Source organism: Nelumbo nucifera, chromosome 4, assembly GCF_055504915.1.
Source record: "Nelumbo nucifera cultivar China Antique chromosome 4, China Antique-T2T, whole genome shotgun sequence".
NCBI lineage: Eukaryota > Viridiplantae > Streptophyta > Magnoliopsida > Proteales > Nelumbonaceae > Nelumbo > Nelumbo nucifera.
Window position 1 is genome coordinate 36,366,903 of NC_142652.1, and position 21,872 is coordinate 36,388,774.

Here is a 21,872-nt window from a genome sequence, read left to right on the forward strand (position 1 = left end):
CATGTTGGTCTAGAGTTTGAAGTCCACGGACTGATACTACACGGTCAAGCGGGCTGTGCCACCCGTGGCCCGCGTGTTGATATGGCCCATATATATTATTTAAATTATATATATATATATATAATATTATATTATATAAATTATAATTATATAATAATATATAGTGTATAGTATATTAATAAAATAAATAATTTTTTTCAATTTTATTATACTAACTTATTTAATTATTGTATATATAAGTAATTGTATACATCAAAATTCATATAAAATTAAAATTTTAATTTTTTAAATGAATAGGCAAAAATAGCTTTGGCCCAGTCCATGGCCTGACTTGGGCCAAGGCTTGGCCCATAGGCCAGTCCGGCCCGTGGCACGATACGGGCCCACGCGAGCCTGTGCCGTGAGCCGTGTCGGGCCGACCCCCAAAATTTTCACCGGGGAGGGCGGCACGGCCCATGACAGCCCACGGGCTGCCTGCGGGTCGTGCCATGCAAGCCCGGCACGACCCACTTTACACCTCTAGTGCCCCACCTCAATGGAGTCCAAACTGTTCCTCATACAATGCGCTTCACACTGAATTCACTGCATCTCCTAAATGTACATCGGGAATATCTCATGTATTTATATTTATTATTTGTAGGGAGATATTCTCAATACAGGACAAGATGTGGCTATGAGGTCGGTGTGAGCAGATCCCAATGACAACTATGGGAGATGGTTGGGATGTGCTGTAAGGCGCCTTCTATAAGGTGCAGACTTGAATTCTTTCCTTTTTGTTTGTGGAGGCGTGGTGTTTTATTTCATTCTGTATTAGAATTGAGCTGTGGTCTCTTATTGATATCACATCACAGTGTAAGACCCGTTCAAACTGAGATCGGCTTCAATCAGTGCAAGACCAATTCGAACATGCCTTTATAGCCTTGCATTGGGAACATCTCCATACTTCTGTGTTGAAACTGTGCCTTGCATTGACAGAATTCCAATCCATTCAAACTCTGTTCGAACAGCCTTTACAGCATTGCATTGGGAACATCTCACTGATCTTGTACCGACTGAATCCTGTTTCTCTTACCTAATAAAACACTCTCCAACAAACTACCAAATACCGGCATGATCTAACACTGTACAACACTGTATATCTCCTTCATCTCAGCCTGCATTGAGCATCAACCATCTGGATTATCAAAATGGAATCCACCATATATGAGATGTGTAGTGTCCGATCATATTGATAGTGTCAGAATTTTTAGGCTCAAAGTATATTTGGGGTAGGTGCCAACTTAGAATTGATGCTATTCACGAGCATGCATTGGTGTGTAGAGCGGGCGTATTTGACATTTTGAATATTTATAATTCTGTAGTGGGATTCAAAAATCTGCAATGGGCCTGTTCATACTTCTCCACTTTTTTTTTTATGACATTTTCAAATTTCCAACAAAACAAGATGCTTGGCATTGTCATCCAGAAGGGGTGTTCACGGCATGGTCTTGGAAATGTTGTTAACCTGGATGGTTGGACCGTTTGACCCAGAGACCATCCAAGCAATCGGTTCTGTTTCACCCCTAGAACCATTCTTTTGCCAAAAACGGCTGATTTGGTCAGCAATCTATTGACCTAAATGATCAAATCATCTACCTGTTCGACCTGAATAATGGTTTTGGCTGTTTTTTTAATTTTCTTTTATAAATTACAATGGACCATCCATTTGGATCAGACTATTGAACCGCTGACCTGGAAACCGGTGGCCAAAGAGGTTTCAGGTCAGTTTTTAAAATATTGGCTCACGGTTCAGTTAAATCCTCTGGTGTTTTAATATTTGTGAACCAAAACTGAACCAAGTCAACTGGTTAAACGATTAACAAGTTCAGTTTATTGGTTTTTAAATTTATAGAAAAACATACATAATAGATAATAGATAGATAAATGAACTTAATAGTCTTTCTTTATTCCCCAGGTAAAATTACAGTGACTGTTTTATCCAAAAAAAAAATGTGGTATCATTGAAGGGATAATATTGTTTCATCACGTATTAGCAATTTTCAGTGCGGATGGATAAACAATTTACTTAAATCGTACGAGGGTATTACTTGCCTAGGTAACTAAGCCGCTTAGAGAATCATTCTTTTGCGCAGGACCCACTAATACCAAAATAGAAATACAATTTTATTTCTACTGTCATTAATGAAAATACTTCTTATTTATCATATTTATTTTTGTTTAACAGGATGATGTGTATATATAATATTAGAGATGTGCCCAAATTTTTTTTATAAATTATCTTTACTTCTTGTATTTTTATCCATTTTTTTTAATTTTGGTATTTTACTATAACATCATGGATTAACTTGTTTGAGGCAAATGGTTTAACAGCTAACCGACCACTACAAAAACACGATTTCATTACAAGGACAGCTAAAAAATATACCTTTTTATACTATTATAACTATTGTTCATGTATTTAATTACTGAAATTTAATGATGTAGAGGGGTATTCTAGTTAAGAAAAAATCCAGAAGTTGGGAAGCTATTTCCACTCTTTATTAGTAGTATATAAATATAGATTAAGGGCATCTATTGGAATCAAAGGGTATGTGCTCCATAAATGACTGAATCCAAAATCCAAATCAGCACCTTAAAGAATGATTCCAACAGACATCCAGTTGATTGTAGCCCATTGACGAGTAATCTCTTGGATCCAGACATCCAGTTGCCTGGTTTCACCCCACATTGGTTGTAGCCTTCACCCTACTTAGCTTGTATTTCAACCAGTGTAAATTTATTTCATTACAATCTTGTATCATGGTTATGGCCTTATGGGAGCTACTCTCCTGGTTGTAAAGCCTAAACGGTCCTCTTGAGGATTAAACATGGGTTGCGTGGCCATGTTTTCAACAGCTCGTTCCAACTACGCTCCTTCAATGAAGGAGACAAATCAATTCAAAGAATTAGGCCAAAAATTGGGTTCTGAAGACTGAAATGGACAGTTCGGTTTTGATTTTGAAATCCTCTATTTCTTGAGGGCCAATAAATGCGTTGAATCGACTCCGGATCACCTGCCCATTAGAAATTTGCTCACGTCTACCCACAATACATTGGATAATACTATGTAGGAGGATGAGATATTCTCCATGTATGACTGCGATATTATGTGGGTAGATGTGGGCAGAGTTTGTGTGGACAAGAGATCCGGACTCCGTTGAATCATGAATGTATTTTTTCATGGAGTTTGTGAACAATAACAACTCTTAACACAAAACATGTATGTCTTCGTGATATTAACTAAAAGTTTATTGCTTTGATGGGTCAGTGTTATAAAGAATCACGCTGAGACTCACCATCTCTCTCTGTGGTCTATGTTGGTACACGCATCCATTCGAGATGCTACAATCCAAATACAGGCATAGACTAGTTGAGACTTGAGACTTCCGTTTACAGATTAAGAATCCATTTGGAAGGGCTGAGCCATTTTCCAGAAGCTATCTATAAATTCGATTTTGCAGCTTCTGTAAACCTATTTTTCACTTTCCGGGTTTTTACCAGACAGGTTGCTCAGCTCATGCTCTTGTAATGTCAGAAGCCGCTACGTGAAACCCCTCCCAAAAAGGCACTACCAAAGGGCTGTCAATAATACACGTAGGCACAAATAGTTGCTTTTGTTCTAAAATTCAACTTACTGTTTTTTCTATCTTTTTGGTACGACAAGTTGTCAATGGATTTTTTATATCATATAGTAATAATATTGAAACAATAAAATCTGATACGTATCGTATGATATGGCAAGGTTCAAAAAATCATTATGTATCAGCCAATATGTATGTATCGAGCCTTTTCCGATACGCCCCTAAGAGGTTGCATCAGGTCAGGGCCTGGTTCAGAGGGTCGTTGGAACTTAAACCGACCTCTCTGAACCAAAATCGGAAAAAAAAAAGTGGAAGTAAAAAAAAAAAGGGGGCCGATACTGACCGATACGCCCTCGATACTTTGAACCTTGCGATACAACAGTGCTTTGCTTTTGAGTTTCCATTTCTATCGAGCAACAGTGCAATATCTCTTCATGAAAACATTGGGATGTGCATTAAGATACACATGGCTGGAAAATATATATAAAAAACACTGAATATTTATCTGGAGTGTGAATTATTGGGAGACACTTGGAAAACATTGAAAAGTATTAACTCACACCACCCAAAATATAGAAAGTTTGCAATAGGTAGGATTAGAATTCCACCTACAAAGACTATTCCACCATGTTTGATCTAGAATTTCCCATGGTATTCTAATTCAGTATCCATCTTTACTTGACCAAGGAAACTGGAGTGCCTACTAAAATGATGCATCAGAACAAACGTATTAGCATGATTGACTCAAGTATTATGGGGAGCCCACTCTGTCTAAACTCATTCCGATTTGCCTGGACACAAAAATAAAGGATACGATGAACTACTTTCTCCTTGTCAAACGAATGATCAGCCACTCAGCAGCTCAGTAGTTATGTCATCATAACCACAAGGATGAACTGGAACGATCCTCAACTGGAAATGGTTTTGAAAGTTGCTAGATTGGAACTCAAGGTAAATAGTCCAAATAGGACTAAAAAGAGCTCGTCTCTGATTTTCTTTTTTTAGAATATGGAGTATGAGGTCTTGAATATGTTAAATCCAAACCTTGCATGACAGAAATGATTCTCCATCCCAGCTTCTCATCAAGAGTAGACCACCTGCAGCAAAAATGTACTGCAGGTTTATCTTCAATAACCTCCTTGACTTTGTATGGGCAGTTCGCATCTGGGCAAACATGGACATGGAATGACTGCAGCTGTAGATTGTCAGGAAATTCTAGGATTTTTTCACCTGGAAATTTGTTGGAGAGTTCTACAAATAAAAGGTGGAGCCACAAAAATTGTTCAGAAGAAAGCAAAATGTTCTCCAAAGAAGGATCTGCAATTTTTATCGATGAACTTGACATGGCACATGGCTGTAGAGAAGTGGAAAACCCAACAGGCTCTGATGATTCACTCCCATGTTCATGTGATTTGGAGTTATCCACGTTTCTTACATGTACAGGACAGCAGTAAGCAAACTGAACTTGGTGTTCTTCCACTCCCAACATTGGCAACAATTCAGACTGGTGTACAATCTGTGCTTTTTTCATTTTCTCCATAACCAGGATTCCTTCAGATACCTTGTGTCCTGTCTGCACCATTGGAAAGGACTCAGTATTTGATGAACCGACATCTAATTTACCTTCTACACAGTTCTGTATAGACTTGAGATTTGGAATCAAGCAATTCTGGACAAATTTACATGTGGCATCCACTTTCACATACTGAGTTGATGGAATTTGCACTGTATCATTATTTGCAGGATAGAAACACTCAATTCCTAATTCAGCCTGAATTCTCCCTTTCAATGAGGCCATCTTAGGCTTCTCACCATGTACAAGAATCACATGCTTTGGGGAGAGAAATTTGACAAGATCCATAATCCCTTTGGCATCTGTGTGAGGACTAAAAGAGAGCTGATGAATCTGTATTACATAAAAATTGCTCAGAACTGTAAATAATTATCAAAATTGCTCAACAATGAGCAGGATGTTTTGGTCAGTGGAAGAAGTATCAGCTTCAGCTTATTCAAGTCATTAATTCAGTTGCAGTTTCTTTTAAGTTATGTAAGCTAAAAATGTTGAATTTTATGGTATTCCTGAAGTTGTATGTCCAAAGTTGATAGAAATCCAGGGCGGATGCATGGTTGATCAGTATACAAGGAACTAGGACTACACCTATTAAATGCAGTGTAAATTCCTTCAGAACTCAACTGCACTTCAATATGGTTACTACATCTACTTCAGGTACTTATATTTTTAGCATAAAGTCATATCGATGCTTTGTTCTAGGTAACAGCCAGCAGGTAATATAGATGGGAAGAAATGGTGGCAGCGGCTGATTAATTTCTAGTTTCTCCAATTTCATTGAAAAGTAATGACTAGATTCTCAATATTTTCTCTATCTCCATATGGACCATTAGATTGGAGTATTAGGTCAGGTTTTACCTTACATGCATATATGAAGATGAGGTGATGATGATGATGATGGTGATGGTGATGGTGATGGTGCTGGTGGCAGTGGTAGTGGTGGTGTCTGAGAAAGGAGGAGGAAGAGGTGGAGGCAGTGACAGCAGATGAGAAATTTTTACTCTCAACTATTTCATTGAAAAGTAATGACTAAATCCTCAATATTTTCTGTTTCAGCAAAAAACAAGTGATGCTGGATAATAACCATAATACATGACTAAAGAGGTTGAGAATGTATACAAACCTGGCATCGCACATCAATTTGAGTATCTTTATCCAAGTCAATTTTGGTGGGTTTACCTGACATCAACTTATGTCCTATTGTTCCAGCCACACAATACCTATAAAATGAAAAGAAAAAATAAGATGGACAGTTGAAAGCAGTCCAGGATTCATGCTTTGCATTTTAATATTTTCAGTTGAGAAACTTGGAAGCTGGCTAACAATTTCTAGCTGAAACCACAAGGTGCTAAACATAGAACAAAGATTTACTGATCAGGTTTACGGGAAAATAGCTTTAAGGCATTTCAATTTTATTTTTCTAAGGGAAGTAATATTGGCATTTTCCCATGTCTTGACTTGTATAGGTACAAATAAGTTATTTATTTGTCCTTTCACCAGGGATTTGCCCAGTTTATCAAAAACTTGATGTATCCAAAGCAGTCTCCTTTCTTTAACTCAAAATAATAATAATAATAATAATAATAATATCACAAATTCATTAAACTAGTAAATAAGCAATGTTTACTTGAGAGTGTTTTGAGATGCAATTAAGAATACTATAGCTGTTGGACCATAAATAGGAAAGTTATAGAAATTTCAACAATGAGAAATTAGATGGCAGACAGACAAATAAAAAGAATGAATAAATAAATAATTGCTGCATGCATAATTTACGAGTATAGGGAATTCTTGGTGACAGTAGGGATCCTAGTCACCTAGGCACATAGCTGCCTGTCTAGGTGTCATCTACACAATAGAATTTTCGAAAGAAAAAACACCTAAATTTTTGGTTGATTTCCTAGTTTTCTATACCAAGTAGCAAGCTTACAAACTGAAAAAAAGCAAAGTTCTTAACTAAATGATCATGCATATCATATAGAAATGGTAATTCGTTATATTCAGAAGGCATTAGCATTTTAAACAACATAAATTTCAATACTCCAAAAGCTATTACAATACAATAAGTGTGTAATAGAGAAATATGTACATATCTTATAATATGTGGACGTAATTATTCACAAGTATCATGTAGTTGCATGTTAATTGGAACAAAAAATTAAATCAAGAAATTATTAATTTAAAACTTGCACCAGATTTCAATAAAAATGATATTTTAATAAGTTCTTGTCCAAAGGAGAACACATGCACAAACAAGGATTAATAGCCATGCTTTTAGTTCTACATACACTCTTACCAACCCAAAATGGGTTACATTCATGGATATCTATATATTCCGACCACTAAGATGTTAATACCCATACTTCTTGCCTAGTTGATCACCTTGGTGGTTGGCCTCATACATACACAATTGCCTAGGTGACACTTCAATTACATTGCATCTAATAATTACACTTGAAAGACAATAAGTGTAAGAATGATCAATAATAAAAAGTACCCAGGCAGTGTAACAAGATTTATTTCAGATGGAGCCCACTCCTTGAATACTTCAAGTGAAAAACCACCACTGATCATCCCAGGTGTAGCAAAGAGAACACAAGGTCCAGGGGCATTTATTAGAGATCGCTCAAAACTGCGAACTGAAATGCACATAGACCTATAAGTGAGTGACAAAGTAACGAGTCAAAAAGTAATGAGATCAAGATCCTTTTTTTTTGGTTAATTAGAACTGTATGAGAACTACTGAAAACCAATGAACACATATACTGCTTTCGTTTATAGACATAACAGCTATTAAGAAAGAAAAGAAAGAGAACAAAATTTCAATACTTAAGCAATGTACATTGTTGCAATCCCATAAATTAAAAGTTGTGTATCTTATCAAAAGAAGAATGTCTGTAAAAGTTGCATAACAGTTAGAAACACAAAAGGATGGAAGCCTTCTATTCTGAGATTAAAGATAATTCTAAAACTTCATGATATTAATTGTTTCATATTCCACTATCCCAGATGAACACTTTGTGTAACATTCCAAAAAGCAGCAAATTAAGTAAACAATATTTCTAGTGCTTTGCAGACACAACATGCACTCAAGGAACTTGTCCGCAATAATGATATAGTGATATACTGAATATGATTGATAACTTGTAACCTTATTAATTGAAAAGGAATTCTTGATTATGAACTGTGGGTGTCTTGAACCCCAAGATATTTTTAGATTATATCAGATGACTAACCCATAGCATTAGCATCCACAAATGGCATTCCTGAAAACGATTATCCCTATAAACCCCTTGTTTGGCTATAGCATCAGCCATACAGTTTGCCTCCCCTTTTGCCCATAAAAAGGCACATTGCTATAATGATCTTTATATCTACTTTACAATTTGTACCCACCTTTTTCTTTTTCTTTTTTTTGATGAATGAGTAAACAACGTTACTATAGATTGGAAAGGAGAATACAATCAGCCTAGGAGGAGGCAGAAGATGCTACCCACCCTTAAATCATCATTAAAGAAAATTCATTGATATGTTACTAATGTAACATTTGTTGACAAGACGAGAGAAAAGGAGGTAAAACACAGTACTTTGATAGCAGAAGTGCATATATCTCAGTCTAATTAGCCATGGGAACAGAAAGATTAAGAAAGATCTGGGGCTCAGTGGCTGAAGAAGATATTTCATTTCTCGGTGCTATAATATTATGTGAGTAATGAATATCAAACTTTAACACAGAATTTAATAAGACAAAATGACTAAATGAGACTGACCACATTTTGAGAAGAGAGAAGAGGCAGCCACCCTCTCTAGAAGCCTCCAAATCAAGCAGGACTTGAATCGCCCCTTACAAAAATCTCCAAGGAACCCTAAAAAATTAGGGCACCACTTCCTAGGTCAAAAATGAAGAGTCCAACAGAAAAAGGAAAGAGGGGGAAGATGAAGATTTTAGCAGTCAACCAAGACTGTAAATTTTTTCCCTAGCCGCCTACCTCTCATTATATTTATACTTAACTTAAAATATGAGATATTACAAGGATACTCTTAGTAGGGCGGCTACTAAAATAGCTGAACAATTACAACTTAAAAAACATAAACTAATGGGCCTAAAGCCCAACAACTTCCTAACTAAATAAAAACAAACCAGACCAACTCAACATGTTTTAACCATATAAGAACAGGGGCTCTACCCCCCTTCTTCTTCTTCTTCTTCTTCTTCTTCTCTATTTTCAACTATTTTTTAAACTCTAAAACAGAGCTCCACGCACTCTCTAAAACAGAGGCTCCAACCTCTCTTTTTTTTGTTTCATTATTTTTTTCTTTCTTTTTTTTTATTTTCCACCATGAACTGTGAATCTATGATCAGTTTTTTTCTCCATTTAATCACTTTTTGGCATTTCCTTGAGATTTCTTTTTTTTTCATTGTTTTTTACACTATAACAGGGGCTCTGCCCCACATCTTTTTTTTTTCATTCATCAATATCAACTTTTTAATTCTGTTTTATTTCCAAAATAGGGGCTCGGCCTCATTAATTTTTTTTTTAATTTTATCTGTATCTGATTTTGTTTTTTAGCCTAAAAACAGGGATATAGATAACCCTATTTTTTTATTTTTTTCTTTCATGTTAGTATATTATCATGTTAATTGATTTATTAATTGTTTATTGTTAGCACTTAGCAGTTAGCTTTGTTAATCTATTTGTTAGCATTTAGATTTTAGCAGTTAGCTATATTAGTTCATTTGTTTTAGTTCATGCAATATTTTTGTTTATTGATTATTAATTTAGTTTTCCTTCTTTTTTATACAACTAGATAAGGAAGAAGGCAATACTTCTCATGAAAGTAATAGGAGAGATCCAGCATTGAAGTATTGATATCTACAAGACCCTAATAATGCAAACTCAGTCACTTGCAAGTTCTGTGAAAAGGTAACTAATGGAGGAATATATAGGGCAAAAGTGCATATTGTTGCTGGTAGGACGAATGTTAAAGAATGTACCAAATGCCCTAAAGAAGTTAGAGAAGAAATTTTATCATATATGCAAAAGAAAAGAAGTGTAAACGAAAACATGGTGGTGGAAGAAGTGGATAGGATTCCTGATTTTGATGATCATGAGGATATGATTGAAATTGAAGAAGATGATGATGGACAACAATACAAGTTCATGGTGGTGACAGGCATCAAGGAAAGTGGAACTTTGAGAATTCAGATATCTTCCCTGTTAAATCTCTTTGCAACAACCTGACAAGGGAGGAAGACTTTAATTTCCAAAATAATAGGATCTGGATTGGGAATGTACTGTCTAAAATGGGTTTCTTTGTCTGGTCTGCAGTCCTGGATAAAATTCTTACAAAGGAAAACCTAGTCAAAAGAGGTATACAGGTGCAGGATGAGAGGTGTGTTTTGTGCAATAGAAGTATGGAAACCCCAAGTCATCTACTGATTCATTGTGAGTTTGCTGACTTGGTTTGGAGATGTTAGAAATTTGGGTCTTGTGTTTTCCAGCTGATGCAAAGAGCTTCATGAGTGCTTGGTGGCTGAAGGGGTTAAGTAAGGCTGGCAGAGTTGCTTCGAACATCATTCCTGCAGTAGTTTTTAGGGCTTTTTTTTTTTTGGTCAGTAGTTTTTAGGGCAATTTGGTATGAAAGAAACAACAAAGTATTCAAAGGGAGGCAGAATTCAAAAGAGGAGGTTTTCAAAAAAGTTTTGGGCATGTTGTTTTCATGGTTGGCAAATCACTCTCTGTTCAAATTCAGAATTTCAAACATACAAGTTCTTTTTTCAATAGAGATTTTCTTTTTGTCAGGAATATGTAAATTTCTTGCTGGTTGGGTTTATTGTAAGTGGGTCTGTTGGGTTTTCCCTAGTACAGATTCTCTCTGTACAGGGATTCTAGGTTGATTGTATATCTTGAAACCTTTTGTTTTATTTTAATACAACACTTTACCTTTCTCAAAAAAAAAAAAAAAGAAATATATATTAGTAGAGAACTTAATATCTCTCTTCTTCCTCATCAACCATTTTCAAACTGAGTTGTTTTCTCTGTGCTCAAAGCCACCCAAACCCTCCATCCATAACTCCTCCCTCCTGTCTTTGGTCACCTTTGCTCTGATCTGCTTCCCATTGAGATTTTTTACCTCATAAAAAGAACCAAAAAATGAACTCTTATCTTTCATATTGAGAATTGCAAGTTCTGATCAAGGGCTAAGTCCATTCCCATATGGCTGCAAATGGATAGGAATAGGATTAAATTGGATATACCTAGATCAGAATTTGATTCAAATAGAATTCCGATCACAATCGCATATTGAACATTGATAAACTGAACTACAATTATCAAAATATTATATATTATTAACAAAATGCACTAAAAATGACATTGATATTGTATATCATGGACAATATGAATTGAAAATAACTTATATAAAACTTAAACCTCTGACTCTTTAGTGAGAATATAACATTTAAACCAATTTTAATGACAGATACAATATAAGGATCACATCAGATCAGACAGATAGGGATCAATCCCATTTAATCCAATTATAAACAGATGGATCACAGATACCCTTAACCAGATTGAACTCAAATTCAAATTTGAACAAATGGATAGTATTTGCAACTCTACAATCTACATTCTCATCTATCAATCTCCCCTTTGATTGTTGAAGGGATAAGATCATTACCAAAATACCCTCTATTAAACTCTAATTCTAAAACAAGACTCAGTCCAATTGGTTTCCAACTAATTGCTCCAGTTTTTCTGTTTAACCAAAACCAAATGTAGAAAAGGGTCAATCATTTAACCCGCATCTCCCCTCCCAAAACTGTGGTCCAACCCAAATGAAAAGTCAAAGTGATTGTGTAAGAGCATGGGATTAGCAATCCTGAATTATAAGCAGAGATTAGGCAACCACAACTTGCAACCCAAAGTGTGATGCAAGCTAGGTGTGTCGTATCACAACATCAAACTTGGCCAAACATCGAGCTATTTTACCAAATACTCAAATTGCAAGTTTTAAGGCAAACAGCTGGCCAGATCACAGGCAATTAAAACACGAGCGCCAAAGACTGGGGAAAGGATGCCATAGTTCATGTCTTTGTGTGCACACATTGGGAAAGGAGTATCCAAGTACCAAAACCCATGATGACACGTGATGACTTCTAACTAACCCAGATGGGGCATATTGGCTTAATTAGAAGCAACCTTCTAAAAAGGAAGCCAAAAATGAACTCCCCAAAAGGAAAAGGTCCTTGGGGAAAGCTATAAATAGGAGGATCTCCAAAAGAGGGAGGCCCTAACAAAATTCACACACTATCCTTGTGAGTCCCCTAAGAGTTCCTGCCCAAGAGTCCTCTTTTCCCGCTTCAACTCTCTCATATCTCAGATCTAAGATCCCCCTTCTCTGCTACCTCTGACCACCCATCTTGCAAGCTAATTGGTTATCCTTCCTACAGAGACCTTCTCAGTGCCAATCCCACCCTCCTACAGATTGCATTCCCTTCTCCTAGCAAAATATCAATAATTCCTATCCCTTCGAAGTATCAAGTGAGAAAATATTGATGGAACATTAGAAAATGATATGCAATGCAGAAAAGATAGGCAAAATAAAATTTCAGAAGAAAACCTTAAAAAAAAAAATAGATCTGAATCATTCTTTCTTTTGATCTATACTACAAGCTTCATGAAAAATTGAAAATGACAAAAGTGCCCCTAAAACTCATGTGACTCCCCTGAGAGATTGCTCTATTAGGAAGGGAACTCCATGACACCTGTGTATTACCTCAGAAATTATATCATGGAATTCACCTTGTAATGTACTTGACACCTCCTTCCAACTAACCAAAAAATAAAGAATAAAATAATATCACACTTTAGTATCACTACTGACTGACTTATTCTCATACTTGAACAACCCTAGACATAAAGAGTTGAATGAATAACGAAAAGAAGATAGAATACTTCAGTGCAGAACAAAGGTCAATGCAAAAATGCTTCCTTTCTTGAGCATCTCCATGTAGTTCATGCTTGCCATGAAACAACATCCAGTGAGAAGGAAAAAGTACTGCTTGAAGTGGACAATATGATGCATCATTCACTAGCTCATAAAGATGCATTTAAAAATATATTAAAACTCTTATAAAAGGATATAGATCTCTATTAACTTGTAACAAACACTACAATAGGAATACCCAAATATATTATCACATGCTGGTAATGTAAAACACTACTAGTGTTGATAGAAATAAAAGATATACACAACAGAGATACCATGCTTGAAGTCAAAGGCATTTCGTGTTGCATATGTATCTTTGACCTTTTGGCTAGTCCACCCAATAAGCATCTTATAGTACATATTGGCTTGAATAGTCAAACCTGAAATGCATCAGATCATAAATACCAGGGACCATTACATAAACAGTTATACCATTAGTAAAAATGGAAATATACATATTAAAGTCGCAAAAGCAAGATTCCATGAGCACCTAAAAAAGGAATCAATTCCCAGTGATGTGTATCACATAAAAGAAGATTACCACTGAAGCAGAGTGCTAATACAAATAAGGCTGTAAGTGGGTTAAGTTTGCCCTATAGACACAATGCACTTCAACTACATCACTGTAGAGGCCCTCTGGAGTAGCCTGGGTTCTATTCCATAGGTCTGACAATAATTGGATCAGCACCATGTCAACCTGCTCAGGCTTGTATAATTCAATAACTGCTGGATGTGATTCCCAGAGCCACATGAAAAGAAACAAGCAGTGGTTTCATGCTAGGTACTCGGTCACCAGTAACAGACACATTCTATGAAAATCCATAGTGCACTAGCCCACGAGCAGTAGTTTTTGGTCATGCTTCATTCTATAACACTTACAAAAAAAAAAAAAAAAAAAGATTAAGCATTCAATCATATGATTGTAGGATTGGGAATAAGCAGCAAGGGCTGCTAAAAATTACCAGATGAACCTAACTGTTACCTTCCACAGGTGGATAGTCTTATCGATAAACTTCATATCCCTCTAACATAGAGGAAGCCAGCATAGAATTGGGAGAGATCTCAGAATCAACTGCAATATCATTGCCCAAGACTTCTTATATTTACCTTCCAGAATCCAATCTTACTTCAATCACTTCAAACATGAACTCTTGCCGGCTTAAAATAAATATATACACTAGCTGACTCAAAGTTCAACCAATGGTAATACAAAGTTCATACAATTCTTACTCTTTAATCCATATCAATTCTTTGGGAGGATCTAGAGATAGCTTCATTAAGAGAATCAACTTTTTCCAGAGGGAAATACAAAAGAAAGACTACAAGTGTCCTGGATATTTTTAAAATGGAATGTCAGAACCTCAGATATAACTCAACTTCAAAAATCTTGGACTCCAAAGTAGTCAACATTTTAAAGCTCTAGATTTACTTTAGTACCTTCCTTGTCACATCCTAAGACAAAGGAAAGCAAAAGGGAGGGGAAACACTTGGCCAGAAAGACTTCACCGACTTGCTAAATGGCCTGCAGATTTACTACAAAGGTGCCCTCGAAATTTCCCATTACCAAGCATACTTCCCTTCTCTCTCTCTCTCTCTCTCTCTCTCTCTCTCTCTCTCTCTCTCTCTCTCTCTCTCTCTCTCTCTCTTTTCAGAAGAGAATGGGTGATGTTTGTCCAACTGTAGACTTAAATCTGTTAATGAGAAATATGATAAGAGAAGGGTCACTATAGCTTAAGAGAAGAAGGTTGAGAAATGAGATCCAATATATAGGACAGAGGCTTCTGTAGGATGGAATGAACCAACGAAGAATTATCCAATAGCAAACTTATAAGGAATAAAGCAAAAATTAAAGGGAAAAGGAACATTTAAAGAAAGCCACACAAGGATCAGAAGAAAGGTGAGAATCATATAGTTGTCACAAAGAAGAATGGTTACAGAAGATAGCAGAGATCCAAAGGAGGGAGTGTGAGGAAGGCGACAATGGGAGAGGAGAGAAACTTCAGGCCGGCGGGGAAATGGCAATTGGAGATGATCATTGAAGCAAAAACTTCCTTTTCGAGCAGGGAAGGACAAAGGGGAAGGTTTACCTGAAAATCAGAGAAGGTAGCAGGGTGACGATTCTTCTACCAGAGGAAGCGTGTTATTGGTTGAAAGGATTTGTTGATGGAACTGTTAACACCATACGGGAAGAAGGATGGAGAAATTCGGTGATCTGTGGGGCTAAGAGATTTGAATCAGTACTAAAAAACAATGGAAGAGGGTGGTTTATCCTGGTAACAGAGCATTTTGGCAACAACAAAAGGCAAGTATTATGTATACCGGAAGGACAGAAGGGGCGAGTATGGTTTTCTTTTGCTCTTAATCTTCAGGCATTTCTCATAGAAGTTGAGGGGAGAGTGGCAGAAGAACCTGATAGGAGCCCAATGGAATGTAACCCAACCAATCTGTGCGCCCCAGTATTGGTATCTAGTTCAATTGAACATCAGACAATAGCACTTAAAAAGGGAGAGGTATTAGGGAGAACAGGATGGTATTAATGGCAGACAGGGCAATAGAGGACTGGACGAAGATCTTAGAAGCAGTTGCAGAGAGACTGGACCTAGAAGAAGATGCAGTTTTATTACTGTTCACTGAGAAGAAAGCCATTTTAGATATTGGCGACAAGAAACTGAACTTTAGCACAGTCCAAATAGAAGGTAGACTGATACAGATACAGAACTGGGCTCCAGTTTGCAATGAAGTAGAGCCAAGAGAAGATAGCTTCTTGATCAAACTTCTAGGACTTCCCTTCAATCTATGGAACAAACCAACTCTAAGGAAAACCGTCAGAGCTCTGGGTGGAGTTCTGCTGGAGGTTAAGGAACCTACGAACCGTGGAACTAAAGGTTGCAGGGGTTAAACCAGAAAACCTGCCTCGTTCTTTCGAAGTGCACTCAGAAGATGCACGGTACAAGGTCTGGTTGGCCTCAGAAGCTGAGTCGTCGCTCTGGAGAAGACGAACAGAGGTCAGAGGCGAAGAGGAGTCTACAGGATGGTGCCCACATGGCTCTCAGGGACTGGCGGGGAAGCCTGTAGCGCGTGGGAAAGTGAAAGAGGAAGGGCAACAATCGCAGGGGTGCCTCAAGTTCCGAAGCCTTCCTAATAAGGCTATTAATTCAAATTCTTTTGAAGCAGGGATGAGTAATGAGGGGGGTGGCCAATCCTATGCTGATGTGGCCAGAAGGGGAAAGGTTCGGGCGGATTCTATTAAAAAGACTGTCTGAACCGGTCAAAAGGAAGATCGAACCGGCTGGAATTATGGGTGAGCCAACAAGGGAACTCGTTGGTATTATTAGAGGCCCACGTGACAACTTAAGTCATCACGTGGGACGGGGAAAGGTTTGGACGGCAATAGATGAAATTTCTCATCTATCATCGTCTAGTCTCGTTCGGCCGAATGTGTAGAGCTTCAGAAGGCGAGAACGGCAGGGGAAAACCGACCTCTGAGCTGGGTAAGTCGACCAGCTGGCAACGAGCAGAAATGCCACGGTTTTGATCGCCCGAACCCGCGCTACATGAGAAACAGAACAGAAGAGAGCGAAGAGGCAGACCAAGGGAGGAAAAGCTACAGTTCAGAGTATGATTGCGATGAAAACTCCGAAGAGTGTGAGAGTTTAGGCAGTGTGGCAGATGAATAACCTTCTAAAGATCAGAAGAGGGAGATGTTCAATCTGGAACACCTGTTCATTGGGGATACGGTGAGGGAACAAAAGGAGGAGAAAGAGGTACGGGTGAATGAAACAAATATTTGTAAACGGATGAACCCCTCCAAGTTCTAGTGCATTGCAAGAGGCCGAAAAGGAGTTAGCTCGGGCTTACTCAGGTCTCAACAAGAGTACAGCACAGAGAGGTTAACAATTGGGTACCGGAAGAGGTCTTTGTGTAGATCAAGTGATAGGGAATAATTTCCCCCAAACCGAGGAGACAAAGTGCTCCACGTTCTCAAAAAAGGAAGTGACAATCAACTATCCTCATTTGCATACTCTTCACAACCCTCAGTTGACCTCAGGTAAATTTTTCGACTATCAATTCAATTTTTGCTATTGATGAGTGTTCTGTGTCGCTTGTTCTAAATTATTCCCTTCTCAACCAAGAGTTGGAGGCCCATGGTTAGAAAGCCACAGTGAGAAAACATACAGAGAGACAAAAAATTGGGAAATCATTGAGAGTTTAATGGGTGAAGTGGAGAGGAACTGCAGAGGGGGGTTATAGAGGGAACAGAAAGGGTTGTTGGTGGAGGTAATGAAAGAAACGAGAAGATTCCTAGGAGTTAAGGGTTTAAATAGATTTTGGAGGAGTTACGGTTGAGTTTAAGAAGTTAAAATGAGAATCATAAGTTGGAATGTGAGAGGATTGAGCACTATTAGAAAGAGAGCAACAATTAAAGAGGTGATTAAGAAGTTTAACCTAGATGTGGTAATGTTTCAAGAGTCCAAAAGAATGGATTTTGATTGCAGATGGGCAAAGAGTGTGTGGAGATCTAGGGGGATAAAGTGGATAACTACTCATTCGTGGGGATTCCTAAGGTGGGATTGTGACATTGTGGAGAGAAGAAATACTAATCAGTGTGGAGTAGTTAATAGGAGATTATTTTGTCTCCCTAAAGTTCAGACAGGTGGATGGCGGGTATGAATGGGTACTAACAAATGTATATGGCCCCAATGACTATAGGACATAGTTTCAAATGTCGCCAAATGTCGCTAATGTCGTCCAACATATGTCGATGTCAAGGCTCACCGATATGAAAATGGATGGTAATATAAAAATTACATTATGTTGGTCGACATTTCCTATATTTCATAAATGTCAACCAAATTGGTCCAAATAACCAAAAAAAATACAATTTTTCCTATTATGTCGACAAGATGTCGACTAATGTACATTAAAAAAATAATATATTAGTATATTATGTTAATATAATACAATATTATAATATAGATTATTCCATTAATATTTCTATTTAATATTTCAAATAAAATATTTATAAGAAGAATTAACAAAATATAAAAACAAAAGAATAAATTAATTACTTTATAATATAAAAAATAAAATATTTTTCAAGTAATAAAATATTAACTAGTTAGTGTTTTTTAAAATATTTATTAAAATCAGAAAATGTTTATTAAATTTTATAGTAAACCATATTCTACATTTAATATAAAAAATCAGAATAAATTTTATACTAAATCATAATTTATTATAAATTTAGTGTTAAAAATCATAATAAATTCATTAAGTTATATAAGAAATCATAATTTATCATAATCTTAATACTACAAAAAGGAGAATCAGTTTATTAAATTTATAATAAAACATAATGTATTATAACTTTAATATTTAAAAAATCAGAATAAATGTATTTCTATTTACTAGTGTGAAATAAATATATTAGAATTTATAATAAATCAGAACTAAAAATAAGAAAAGAAAATATCAGATAACCTTGTAAAAACATCAAAATGCATAACAAATCAGTAAATCGTCATTTACTAATTTGTTATTGATCTTAGTTTCTTAGCTTTATATAATGGTTGGGAATAAGATAATAGTCTAGAAATATGTATTAATGCTTTTTTTATCATTTTACAAAATATCTTTGCATATTTCCACATATTTCATAATAATTCCACAATGTCTCTAATTTTTACAATATTTCCCCTCAACATTTCCGACATATGTCCTATATTTTGGTAAGCGACATTTCCATCGACATCGACATTTTAAACCTTGCTATAGGAAGAGGGAGAAATTATGGGAAGAATTGAGTGATACTAGAGGCCTCTGGGGAGGACCTTGGTGTGTGGGAGGGGATTTTAATGTAGTGCGATTTACAGAGAAAACTAACAACCCCAGACAAAGAGTGAGAACAAGTATGAGGAAGTTCAACCAATTTGTATACACATTTGAACTTAAAGAACTTCCACTCCTAAATAATAACTTCACACGGTCCAACCTTCAATCTAGGCCAACATGCTCTAAGCTGGATAGACTTTTGTTCTCAACAAATTGGGAGGAACATTGGGGTAATCTAACTTCTAGGGCACTTTCAAGACTTACTTCAGACCATTGGCCTATAGTGACGAATAAGGAGGATTTGAGAGGTGATGAACCTACCCCATTCAGGTTTGAAAATATGTGATTGACTCATCGGGGCTTCATGGAGAAGATCAGAGTGGTGGGAACAATTTAATCCAGTAGTAGAATGGGAGGGAATGATGTTCCACAAGAAACTTCAATTTCTAAAATCACAAATAAATGATGGAATAGGCTAGAATTTGGAAGTAGAGAGGAGAGACAAGTAATGATGGAGCAGATTGAGGAATTGAACCTGAAGGAAGAAAAGGGGTCCTTTGGAGAGGAAGAAAGGAATATGAGATGGGATCTGAGGAAGCATATGGAGAATATCCTGGTTAAGGAGGAAATCAGTTGGAGGCAAAATCCAGGTGTAAGTGGTTAAAGGAGGGAGATAAAAACACCAAATTTTTCCATTCAGTGGCAAATGGAAGGAGAAAGAATTTCATATCTAATATCATTTATATTGACAAGGCGAGCGCCTTTTATAATTGTTAGACAGTTTTGTATGCCCTTAGCTTCAATCAGAATGATGTACTTTATGAGTTTATTGTAAATGAATAAAAGTGCATATTTGATTCATGTTCCCTTGATATGTTTCTGTGTAATACCCTTAAACTGGACACTTAATGAGACTCGTGTTAGTTTAGAATGTTCACAGCCAATGGATCGGTCTGGGGAGACCTATCCTGACAAGGCTGACACTGTAGTGCCACCAAGTCGGTTGGGGTGGCATGTCTCAACTACCAAGGTGAGACCTTAGGCACATACAGCGTAGGATTAATTGAATCTTTGAACTAGACCAGTTTTCCAGTATTGCCCTAGACCTTGGAGATTGATGGGCAAAACTGGAAAGTTACACCCGACCCCTATACTCGATTATGATACTACACTAGGTGTCGGATTGGGTTGTCTTTGATGTGCCAATCAGTGAGATCCTTAACAGGGGTCAAAACTTTGGTATGTTGGGATAGTCCGAGAATTCATCTGAGTGGGTAATCATAGTGACAGGATCAGTCCCTTTGTCGGACAAAGGTAATGATCGAGGATGCACTCTTTCTGATGGAAACCAAGACTGTCGGTAGCCGATTTCAACCGTTGAGATTTGTTTTGCAAAGTATATTTTATATGAGATATAAAAGTATATATATTATGGTTTCTAAAATGTTTGCAAAAGGTTTTAATTCCTAGGATCCATATAAGTAAAGAGTACAACACTGTTCCTTGCAGCCGAGGGAGAAGTCCTCTCTTGTCGGGCAGTGTATGATCATTAAGGGCTGAGAGGTTAAGTGTAAGACCTTTGAGGATAATACCTAATTGGCTAATCTTGCATCTGCCCACAGTCCCTGAGTGTTACAAGGTGGCTTGGCCCAAGGACCACTTAAGGTAAGTGTTCGGCCCATAGAGCCCATTTGATGGGTTTCAGGGGGTGCACTGTCCTTAACAGTGTATTCGGCCAGGCCTTGCAGTAAAGGCTGGGCCGAACCCATGTGGCTGATGTGTAGATCAATGCTTGGGTCTCACGCCATACAAGGAAGCCCAACTGGGCAGTAGTTAGGAAGGTTAAGTGAGTACATAAGCTTAATGGGCCTAAAGCCCATTTCGAATTGGACTATTTATTTAGTTAATAATGGGGCAAATTCTGAGATGGATTAGCAGATAGGATAGGGTCTTAACCCTATCCACTCAGAAAGTCCAGATCTGAATGTGATTCAGATCTAGAAACCTCCTAATGAGATTAGGAGAAAGCTAATATAATCTGCAGATAAGATAAGGATTTATCCTTATCACCTGAAGAAAAGGCTGATCCAAATATGATTTGGATAAGCAGCTCCTAATGATCCTTTAGGTTAACAAATAAAGGAGGGGGCGGCAGCCTTTAGGATACACATCATCAGATTTTCTTTAGTGCTGAAATCAAGAAGAGAGAATTCTGCACCCTGCGAATACTCTCTTGCTGCCTCTCTGTTCTTGTCACCCTGTTTGTCAGTTCGATCTCCAGTTGTGGGAGAAGTCAAGATTCGATCTTGACATCAGTTCTTTGAGAAAGAATTGATAGGAAGTTGTGCTCACGTACCATCCTGCTAATTCTTGCGAAGGACAGAGTTCTTAGAGAAGAACACTACTGATTCTGCTCCATCCTACACTGCGCCATCTTCAGTGGGAGCAGTCTTTGGATCCTTCCTTGGGCGTGAACACCTCCATTGGGAGATATTACTTCTTCGTTCAGATCTGGTTCAGTTTATGGTTCAAGAATGATCCTTAAAAATATGATTTTCTAAATAGGGAATGTGATTTCCAGTTGAAGGGAGAGAAAATTTTTGAAATTCGCCCCCTTTTTCCGCAATCTTTGGGCGTCCATAGGATGGATCTCTCATCCCTTTAATAATATCATTTATATTGTTGTATCTTATTAATGTATGTATTCACCTGCCTAGGCGACAAAAATGACAAGGCGAGCGCCTTTTATAATATCATTTATATTGTTGTATCTTATTAATGTATGTGTTCATACATTTTATTATATGCTATATAGATATATATATGAATTATATTTTGAGAAGAGAAGAGAAAAA

The 21,872-nt window shown here is 37.0% G+C and overlaps 1 protein-coding gene across 1 annotated transcript in view; it reads right to left on the reverse strand.

Annotated features, from left to right (window-relative positions):
* Positions 1–4,102: 4,102 nt before the first annotated feature.
* CPSF73-II (cleavage and polyadenylation specificity factor 73 kDa subunit-II) overlaps positions 4,103–21,872 on the reverse strand; it is a 57,681-nt gene continuing 39,911 nt past the window's right edge. Inside the window, exons 10-13 of the mRNA XM_010273058.3 lie at positions 13,461–13,565; positions 7,688–7,829; positions 6,314–6,410; positions 4,103–5,526 (exon numbers count right to left, since the gene is read on the reverse strand). Coding sequence (XP_010271360.1) covers positions 4,591–5,526; positions 6,314–6,410; positions 7,688–7,829; positions 13,461–13,565 — 1,280 coding nt within the window. The 3' untranslated portion in view covers positions 4,103–4,590. The remainder of the gene's footprint in view (positions 5,527–6,313; positions 6,411–7,687; positions 7,830–13,460; positions 13,566–21,872) is intronic.